The sequence below is a fragment of the Rhinopithecus bieti genome, unplaced genomic scaffold, assembly GCF_001698545.2.
Source record: "Rhinopithecus bieti isolate Rb0 unplaced genomic scaffold, ASM169854v2 scaffold_5260, whole genome shotgun sequence".
In the NCBI taxonomy this organism is placed as follows: Eukaryota; Metazoa; Chordata; class Mammalia; order Primates; family Cercopithecidae; genus Rhinopithecus; species Rhinopithecus bieti.
In genome coordinates, this window is record NW_016805896.1 from 3,606,541 (window position 1) to 3,616,202 (window position 9,662).

The 9,662-nt window shown below is 43.0% G+C and overlaps 1 protein-coding gene and 1 pseudogene across 4 annotated transcripts in view; both read right to left on the reverse strand.

Annotated features, from left to right (window-relative positions):
• Positions 1-1,297: 1,297 nt before the first annotated feature.
• On the reverse strand, positions 1,298-2,334 carry LOC108530873 (WD repeat domain phosphoinositide-interacting protein 3 pseudogene; annotated as a pseudogene).
• A 2,653-nt stretch (positions 2,335-4,987) lies between these two features.
• MOCOS (molybdenum cofactor sulfurase) overlaps positions 4,988-9,662 on the reverse strand; it is a 64,723-nt gene continuing 60,048 nt past the window's right edge. For 2 of the 4 annotated variants that reach the window (XM_017874001.1, XM_017873999.1), the window contains 2 exons: positions 8,922-9,026; positions 6,842-7,036 (listed from right to left, as the gene is read on the reverse strand). In XM_017874001.1, the coding sequence (XP_017729490.1) occupies positions 6,899-7,036; positions 8,922-9,026 (243 nt within the window). In that variant the 3' untranslated portion in view covers positions 6,842-6,898. Of the gene's footprint in view, positions 7,037-8,921; positions 9,027-9,662 lie in introns of those variants that run through there. The other 2 variants (XM_017874000.1, XR_001886014.1) reach the window with 2 other exon arrangements.

Consider the following 9,662-nt stretch of genomic DNA (forward strand, 5'->3'; position numbering starts at 1 on the left):
GAAAAGAAAAGAAAAAAGAAAGAAAAGAAAAGAAAATATGTATTTTCCCCTTGTTCTTGTCTGATTGATAGCTTAGCTTCACTGAGCAGAAAACCCTAGAAGGACTATGATTTTTCTCTCAGCACTTTGGACAGAGTCAATGTTCTGTCTGCTGGTCTATTGTTGCTTTGTAGGAATTTATCTCTTTGCTGTGGCTGCAACTTCAGATGCTGTCTTTGTCTTTTGGGTTTCTATGGTTGCATACACTGTGCCCATCATGGATTTATTTTTATGTGTCGTGCTCAGGACTGTGTTTCCTAAAGTTGAGAATTCATGATTTTCCTTAATTCTTAAAAATTCGAATGTTATCTTTGCCCTGTTTTCTCTATTTTCTCCCTCTGGGATTGATTTGAACAGTTAGTCCTGGTCGAGTTTCCCGCTTTTCATTCCCTTTCTTTGTCTCCTCCATGCCTTGTGGACGTCCTCTTTAGGTCTGTTTTCCAGACCCCTCTTCAGATGTGTCTCAACTGAAGCTCCCAGTCCCTGAGTGTTGAAATTCAATCATTAATGTTTTATTTCATGTTAGCTTTGATACTTTTTCAACTTGCCTAATATCATGTTCTTTTCTTATGTCTTTAATTACTTATTTAATTTCTTCATTTCAACATTTGTTTTATGTTTGTTTGTTTGAGACGGAGTCTCACTCTGTTGCCCAGGCTGGGTGTCACGATCTCGGCTCACTGCAACCTCTGCCTCCCGGATTCAAGCGATTCTCCTGCATCAGCCTCCTGAGTAGCTGGGATTACAGGTGCCCACCACCACACCTGGCTGATTTTTGTATTTTAGTAGAAACGGTTTCACCGTGTTGGCCAGGCTGGTCTTAAACTCCTGACCTCAAGTGATCCGCTTATAATGCAAGAACTAACATTTACGCACTTGTTCATTTCCCCACTGTAGACTCAGTAAAAATGGAGTCTGTTGCAAAAAACAAACTTGAATTTGTCCATCCTCTCGACCCAGTCCCCAGGTTTGTATGCAGGCCCTGTCAGTCCCAGCTGAACTAACGGGGACAGCCAGGCAGTCAGCATGATCTGGTTAGAGCCACTGAGTGTCTGCAGTGCTTTGATGAGGATGCTCTCTTTAATACCAAAAATGGAAGTCCTTCTTAGGAAAGCAGACAACCACGTATGGTTTCAGACCAAGATCCCTGGGCAGCCCCGCCAGCCCACGATCCAAGAGTCCCATGGGGCACTGGCACCAACCCCAGGGGTCTCAGGGACAATGAGTGTTGGGTGCTGTTGCACTCATGGTTGAGGAATCACAGCTTGTCATAGATCATTTCTAGAAACTGTGCATAGATGTCTGGGATGCATTCCCTTCTAGGGTTGAATAGGAATTTGTAGTAGCCACTGTCTGCACAAATCACAGTGACTGCATTTGGCTCTGCTCCAAGGGCACAAATGCATGGAGAGCCCAAGGGAACCTGAAACTTGGAGAAACCCCTTTGGAACTAAAGGATTTTGGAAGGAAACTAGCTGACACCAAGTTGGACTGTTCATTCCTTTCTGGGTCCTCAGCTGCAAAAATGTACACTGTGCTGTGGTCACTGGATATGCATATGAAGGACACATCTTGATTGAAGCTAATGCAGAAAACATTAGCTGCTTGAGATCCTCTTCATAGTTCCTGGATTAAATGTCCTGATGAAGTATCAAATATTCTTATAAGCGTCCCCTTTTCAGGTGTGGTTGCAATTCTTTTCCCTGCAGGTTAAGTGTGATGCAGCTCAGGATGCCCTCGGGAGCGGGAATGTCCACAGGTGGCTTCTCAGTGCTGGCCTGGTCCACGAGCTGCACATGGCCTGTGTGCCTGCCTGGCAAGGCCAGAAGAGAGTTGTTGCTATTAGGACAGAGGACACAGCAGCCTTTAGGGTTACAGGAGGTTTCAAAGATGTACAGCTGATGGGGGTTCTGTGTGAGTGTGAACACCTTAATCATGGAGTCCAAAACAATCACAATTCTATCTCGCTGCAATTTAACTGCCTTGATTTCTGTAGCAAATCCTATTTCATTAACAGTCTCCTTTTTCAGTCATCTCAGATCATCACTTTGTTGGGAAGGTATTTTGTTTTTTTTCCACCAACAACTAAAGCTAAATAGTTGCAGCAAAATAACATTTCATTGTGACCAACTCTTCCTCCTAGAAATTTTTGTTTCTCTTTTTCTTTTAATGGATTGGTGTTATAGACTCAGAATCCGTTTTCCATCCCGCAAGCAAGGCAGCCATGGTCCTGGCTGTAGAGCAGCTGGTGTAGAGCAGCTAGTTACTGTGGGAGTTACATGGTAGGAGGATCATGGCACCACTGGGCTGGCCCACCCATTCTCAGCGAGCTGGCTGGGGAGGCTGGCTGGCTGCTCCCACCATGCAGGTGCTAAGGCCGCCCCAGGAATGGAAGTTTTATAGTATTCTCTTTATGAAGACAACTTTCTCTCAAGCCTGAGCACCACTTGCCCTGAACAAACGTGTTTGCCTTTATCATCTGGAAATTGTGAATTTAGTGGCTGTATGTTTCCCCCTTTTGAAGATACCAGCATGCTCAGATTCAAATTTTAGGTCTACCTCTGACAAAATGCCTAGAATGGTATCACGTGACCCCACTCTGTGTATTGTATACATATTTTCCCTCCTCTCAAATGTTGTTTCTCCCTATTAAGGTGTTGTTATACTCCCAATAATATATAAACCTACTACATACCCACAAAAATTAAAAAATAAAAATTTAGAGGAAAAAAGATATTGTTATAGTACTAGATATACTTTTGCAGGCCCATATTTAAAAAATGGAATAAAGGTGAGAATAACTCAAAATATAGTAGCTGTAATAAGAGAAAAAAATAGCTTGCTTTCTGCAAAAGCTAAAAGGAAAATGCAATTCATAAGTTCCAGACAACACCACCTGCTACCAACATAACGAATCTTTCAGCCTAAGTGCAGTTCCCTTCTCTCATCCACCTGCCTTTGGCTTAGTTACAAGGACAGAGATGGTACCTCAGCAGGCTGGCACCTTTTCTTGCTCAATGTTTGCTCTTAATTTTTATTTCATTTTTTTTAAAGTTTTATTTTTTTGAGATGGAGTCTCACTCCGTCACCCAGGCTGCTGTGCAGTGGCAGGATCTCCATTTACTTCAACCTCCACCTCCCAGGTTCAAGTAATTCTCCTGCCTCACCTCCTGAGTAGCTGGGATTACTAGTGCCATCACCATGCCTGGTTAATTTTTGTATTTTTAGTAGAGATGGGGTTTCACCATGTTGGCAAGGCTGGTCTCAAACTCCTGACCTCAAGTGATCCACCCACCTTGGCCTCCCAAAGTCCTGGGATTATAGGCATGAGCCACCACACCTGGCCTATGTTTGCTTTTTGAACAAAGAAAAGAAAATTGAGATGAATTGTTCCAAAACTTTTTAATTATCATGAATATCATAAGTCATACAAAAAATAAAGAATAATACAACCAAAACTCATGCACCTGCCATCCTATAGCTTAAACATACTATATCACATCTGACTATTATCTAGTCTGTCTTTCCCCAAATAGTGATGACTCTATAGTGAGATCTATACATGTTGGTTCTGCCTCTTTTGTTTCTGAAACTCTAGAATCTGTTCAGTACATATTGAATTAAAAAAGCAACTTTTCACTGAAAGAGAAGGAGAAGCAGACATCTTTCAACATGAGAAAATAATCACTGCCTGTCTTTCTCCATCCACAAGGCTGAAGAGGGGATGAGGCTGACTCTCAATGGCGACAAGTCAGCACTGCCACCCTCCTTAAAGGATTCGTGATGCTCACCAAACTATGCAAAAGAAAACCTCTCTTCTGGCTAAAGAATGCCCAGAAAGACAAGTTGTTGTCTGTTCTCACCACATGTTTTTTTTAAAAAAGGACTTTTTGTGACTCCTGGAGGTTTGGTGTTAGAATTAAATTCAAGGGACATTACACTGTCTTTGATTTTTTATACACTTTGAGAAGCACATAAGGCTGAACTCCAGGAGATAAGAACCAAGGAGCGGACATAAAATCATAAATGTCCATAAACTCTGAATACGAAGCTACTCTACAGAATACACAAAGTACATTTTTAGCTGAAACTTCATATAAGAAATTTTGAAATTAGACACTAAAGACAAAATGCATTTAAAATAAATTTTAAATTAATAAAATACATACATTTAATATTCAATCAATCAATGTTTAAAAAGGGCCAGCTTTCAATAAAATCAGTCTGTCAACAGATTTCGAGTATTGTCTGCCAACACTAGAGACATGCTGGCACAGGGCTTGTCCCCATGGAGCTTACAATCTAGTGAAAACAGACCAATGTGAAATCAGTAATTATAAGTAGATAACCAAATAATAGTGTTGTAAAGGAGAAGATCTGCATTATAATGTCTGAAATCAAAAGCTGGGCACAGTGGCTCACATTTGTAATCCCAGAACTTTGGGAGGCTGAGGCGGGAGGATGGCTTGAGTCCAGGAATTCAAAACTAGCCTGGGCAACAAAGTGAGACGCCATCTCTACCAAAAAAAAAAAAAAATAGCTGAATGTAGTGGTGTGTGCCTGTAGTCCCAGCTACTTGGGAGGCTGAGGCAGGAAGATCACTTGAGCCCAAGAGGTCAAGGCTGCAGTGATCTGTGATCACGCCACTGCACTCCAACCTGGGTGACAGAGCAACAGAGCAAGACCCTGTCTCAAAAAAACAAAAAGCCTGAAATCAGTCATGAAAGTATCTACTGCAAAAGGTGACATAGATGTGGATAAGAAAAAAATATTCTTGGTGACAAAAGTGACCTTTTTTTTTTTGAGACAGAGTCTTGCTCTGTTGTCAGGCAGGTATGCAGTGACACAATCTCTGTTCACTGCAACCTCTGCCTCCCGGGTTCAAGCGATTCCCCTGCCTCAGCCTCGCAAGTAGCTAGGACTACAGGTGCATGCCACCACGCCCAGCTAATTTTTTTGTATTTTAGTAGAGATGGGGTTTCACCGTGTTAGCCAGGATGGTCTCAGTCTCCTGACCTTGTGATCCACCCACCTCAGCCTCCCAAAGTTCTGGGATTACAGGCATGTGGCCCACCGCACCTGGACAAGTGACCTAATTTTTGTAGAACATGTCTTCTTACTTGTTTTCCATCATAATTAATGTGATGCATTTGTCAGCAGAAGGTTTTGGAAGGGGCAATGTGCCATCTGGGAAGATTCCCCTGCATGAAACTGGCCTGAGCAGGTGGATAAATCTGTTACTTTAGGGCATTGTTCTCCTATCAGTTAGCTGATGAGGACAAGCCCACTTGCATGATGTGGCAGTGCTGAGTCTTGGAAGAGGTTGTGTTTGTAATAAACAGTTCAAAACAATAAACCCCACCCCACCCCCACCTAACTTCATTTGCCTCTTCTTTCACTGATCTCAGCAACCACTGAGTCAGAGTTGTGCTTTTTACCCTTAACTCTTCACAGCACATGTGTGTGCAATCATTAGGCTCCATCTCAACAATCCTTGCAAACAGAGCACACCTCATCTTTCAAATCCCACCTCGTGCTGGGAACAACACAAAGTTCTACAAATGTGATAATGAAACAAACTGACCCTGAATCCCACAGGCTCTGAACAGGTAAGTTAAGGAAGCCTGAGCCTGCTCTCCAACTGAGCAGCAGGAGAGATGGGGTGGCACAGGCTTTCAGAAGATGCAGTGGGTCATGGTGGGCAGGCATTTGGGGGAGAAGTGACTGGAAAAATACAGCTATCCAGGTGGAAGATGATGAAGGGACTGGGTTCACACATGGACAGCAGGCTCCAGAAGGATGCCAGCAGAATGGATGTGAAGTGGATGTACTCACTCTGCATTGCTCCAGAGGACAGGGTAAGACCCCAGGCTGGAAGTCATGGGGAAGCAGATAAGGCACACACAAGCTCAGCACAGGGAGAAACTTCTTAGAAACTCAGTGGGATGGGTAACTTCATTAGAGATGAGCTTTCCTCACTGGACATTTTCATCTGGAGGCTGCAGGAGCAGTGGTCAAAGATGATACAGACAGGATTCCTGAATGCCAAAGTTCCTCCCTTGATGGGATTTGGAAGCTCTCAGGTGGATGGACCAACACTACCCTGTGGGCTTGTAGAGGGGAGGATGACCACCTGCATAAGCACAGCCATCACTGAGTGTAACTTCAGGCTCATGAGCCATCCTGTGAGCTGATGCACAGGCTCACGAGTGCATCAACTCAGTGGGGGACAAGGATGGAGGCCAGGGATGGAAAGCAAGAGGAAAGGAATGGCTGGTCTGCGCCTTTGCTCAGACTATAAATATCCTAGTAGAAACTCCCCCCAAGGAATGTGGTCACAAATCACCCTCTGGACCCCTGAGTATAAACCACACCATCATGTGTGGGAGGAGGAGGAGAGGAGCACCTTCTCATACCCAGGATCACTGGGCATAGAATCCCTTCCTCACTACAAAGGGGTTGGAGAGATCCAAAGATGCTCTCTAAAGACAAAGTAACAATGTGAGAAAATGGAAAAATAGGGACCTGGAGTAAGTTCAATCTTCCCAGTGAACTTCATTAAAAATTTCATCTGATTATACTTTAAATACCTATGGGAGCCTCACCGGATGTGGGTGCAGCATTCATTCCCAAGGCCTCAGAACTGCTCTCCTGAGCAGAGCCAGTGCAAATGTGCAGGGTGAGAAGTCAAAGGCAGAAGGAAGCAGGTGAGAGCATTCCCTCCCTCTAAAGAAAGAGCTCTCCTTATTCAAAACATCAAGTTCTACTGAACCAAGTTGCAGATCTTAACAATAATAGAGACCACTGTAAAATAGAAATTTTAATGTATGCTAATTTTCTTTTTTTAGGAGGTTACATCCTAGTGTTTCTCAGATGCAGGTAAATCATGACCTTCCACATTCTCTTTCAACACAGGGAGCACCTGAGATCCTACAGACAGGAAACATGGAGAGGATAAATCCAATGATGTATGCATCAGGTACATGCCAAAGTTCACCTGTGAACAAAACAGCAGCAACAACAAAAGAGGCTAGATTATTTTAGCACTTTGGAGAGCGAATCTGCGCAGAGAGTAACGCGGAGTGTCAAGAGGTGTGCAGAAAATCCAAAGAAGGCTGAGGACATTGTGTGCGTCAAGAAAATAAGAACCAGAAGTCACCGGGACAGTGAAGATGTTTAACAAAAAAAATCGAACTGGGAAAAATATAATAAAGTTAGTTTTGTGATAAAAAAAAAATTAACTGTCAATATTAATGTTTCATTAAAATCAAGTCAGATCTTTAAAGACATATACTGAGACTTGATAAGTCTTATCTGTTACATAGTAGAATGCAGTGGGACATTAAAATAATCCTAACTTTAGACCCCAAAGATTCTCATCCTAAGGTGTCCTTTCCCTATGCTCGCCCCACACCTCTTTCTTGCTGGCCACATCTCTGTCCCACATGCCCAGAATTTCCTGCAGAAGGACCTTCTTCCTTCTCTCAGCTCGTGACCACCACCAGGCCCATTTCCTGTTTGCTGCCTGATATAAAAGGCTTTTGGGAAGACAGTGGCAAAACTCTGCATTTTCCTTGAGAAAGAATGATATGAGTCAATTTTGCCAAATTCTCCTGAACAAGGATGGACGGCCCAAAATGAAGAGTAGGTAAGTCTGCTCAATGTTAACCATCAATGCAAGTGAGCCACTCAGGACCCTTTGGAGGACCTGACGTGCTCTCCGATCTGTTAGTTCCTGTGATAACATCTGTTGGACACCCTCATGTTCCAGGCCCCGGGCTAGGGGATTGGGCCAATCCTTTATGACTTGTGCAAATGTGGGTGAAGGGTGCAGCCTCTGCACTCTCACTGCAACTGTTCCGTAAATCTAAAATTATTCCAAAATTTAAAAATAAAAGGTTCATGCACATGAAAACTGCAGTGATGGTAAGAAACACTATTTTCATGGACCTTAGTATTATATTTGTGCCTCCTTCTTTCTTCTCCTGGCAACCTGCACGGTGCAGGCTCAAGGTTCCCACAACCCAGAAGACACAGCCTGCATTGACAGACATGCTGCTGTAACAGTCAAATGCACTACTCTGCAGGCCATTTCTATCCCATATTGGTAAGAAAACTTACATAAATCAAATCTCTATACTGTGAAACAAAACCCTGGCTTTGAAGAAACACAGGAAACGATGTAACACATTTTACCATGGATTAACTTGCCAGCTTATTATTGGAAGTAGATACAGTGTTTGCATTATTTCTGTTAATTTTCAAGAATCGCTCTATGTAGCCTGACTGCTTTACTTGGCTTCCTGGAATTCTTTGTAAACAAAAAGTCTTAACAGAAAGTATAAGCCTGAAAATAAATCTTTCTAAAGAATCAACACATTGGAAGTTCAGTTTTTATAATCTGGAATGTATAACACTTTGTTGTTTTAACCCTCAAGAAAATGAATTTCCAGGCTTAATGAATGCATTTCCAGTTTAATGAAATGTACTGACTCGTTCTATGCAGCTACTCTATTCACAGTAAGGCACTTTACTCTTCATGAGCTCTCTGTGGTAAAGAAACTAATGATCAAGACAATAGAATTACTTTACTTGGTGTTTTCTTTTTGTTTTGTTTTGTTTTTTTGTACTCCATATCTCTTCAACAAGATTGGAAAGAATAAAAAATACATGTAGTAAAATAAAAAATAAGTGAGAACTTGGATGGAAAGGAAAAATAAAATGAAACTACAAACAAGGATAGGTTAATGGCAGTCCAACAGCTTTGGGTGGGCAGCAAATCCCCCATTTAAAAAAATAACTCTGCACTATTATGAACATAGTTCTGGTATTCATAACACCAGGATTGGAAACCAGGTGTCACATTTTGCAGTCACGCTTACCTTTGTTTCACGACTCTCAGAAAGTTTTTGGAAAACGTGCTGGTTTCTTTGCCCAGTTTGCTGGTCGATGCAAATCATCTGGCATCTGTGACAAGGCCCCAAAACCTGGCAGGTGAGAAGGAAAACACAGCATTGCCAAAAAAGTGACCAGAGCCTTGCACCTCAGAGGGAGGAAGCACACAGAAATGCCCAGTCCCCTAATTACGGAGAGCCAGAAAGCAGCACCTGTTCACCATCTCTGCCGGGGAAGCATCTGCATTTGTTTGTCAGCTAAAAGACCACTGCTTAAGGGCTTTGCAGAGAAAGAAAAGAGGGACTGAGAATCTTGAGCGTTCTCAGGAAATGTTGAACAATGGATTTGAGGAAGAAAAGCACTCAGTGACTGAGAAGACAAACGGGAAAAAGAGAAGAGTCGCAGGAAGCCGGGCACAGTGGCTCACACCTGTAATCCCAACACTTCGAGAGGCGGAAGCAGACCGATCACTTGAGGCCAGGAGTTCAGGACAAGCCTGGCCAACACGGCATAATGCTGTCCCTATTAAAAATACAAAAATTACCCAGAGTGGTGATGCATACCTGTAATCCCAGCTACTCAGGAGGCTGAGGAAGGAGAATCACTTGAACCCGGGAGGCAGAGGTGGCAGTGAACCAAGATCACACCACTGCATTCCAGCCTGGGCAACAGAGCAAGAAAGAAGAAGAAAGAAGAAGGAGGAGGAGGAGGAGGAGGAGGAGGAGGAG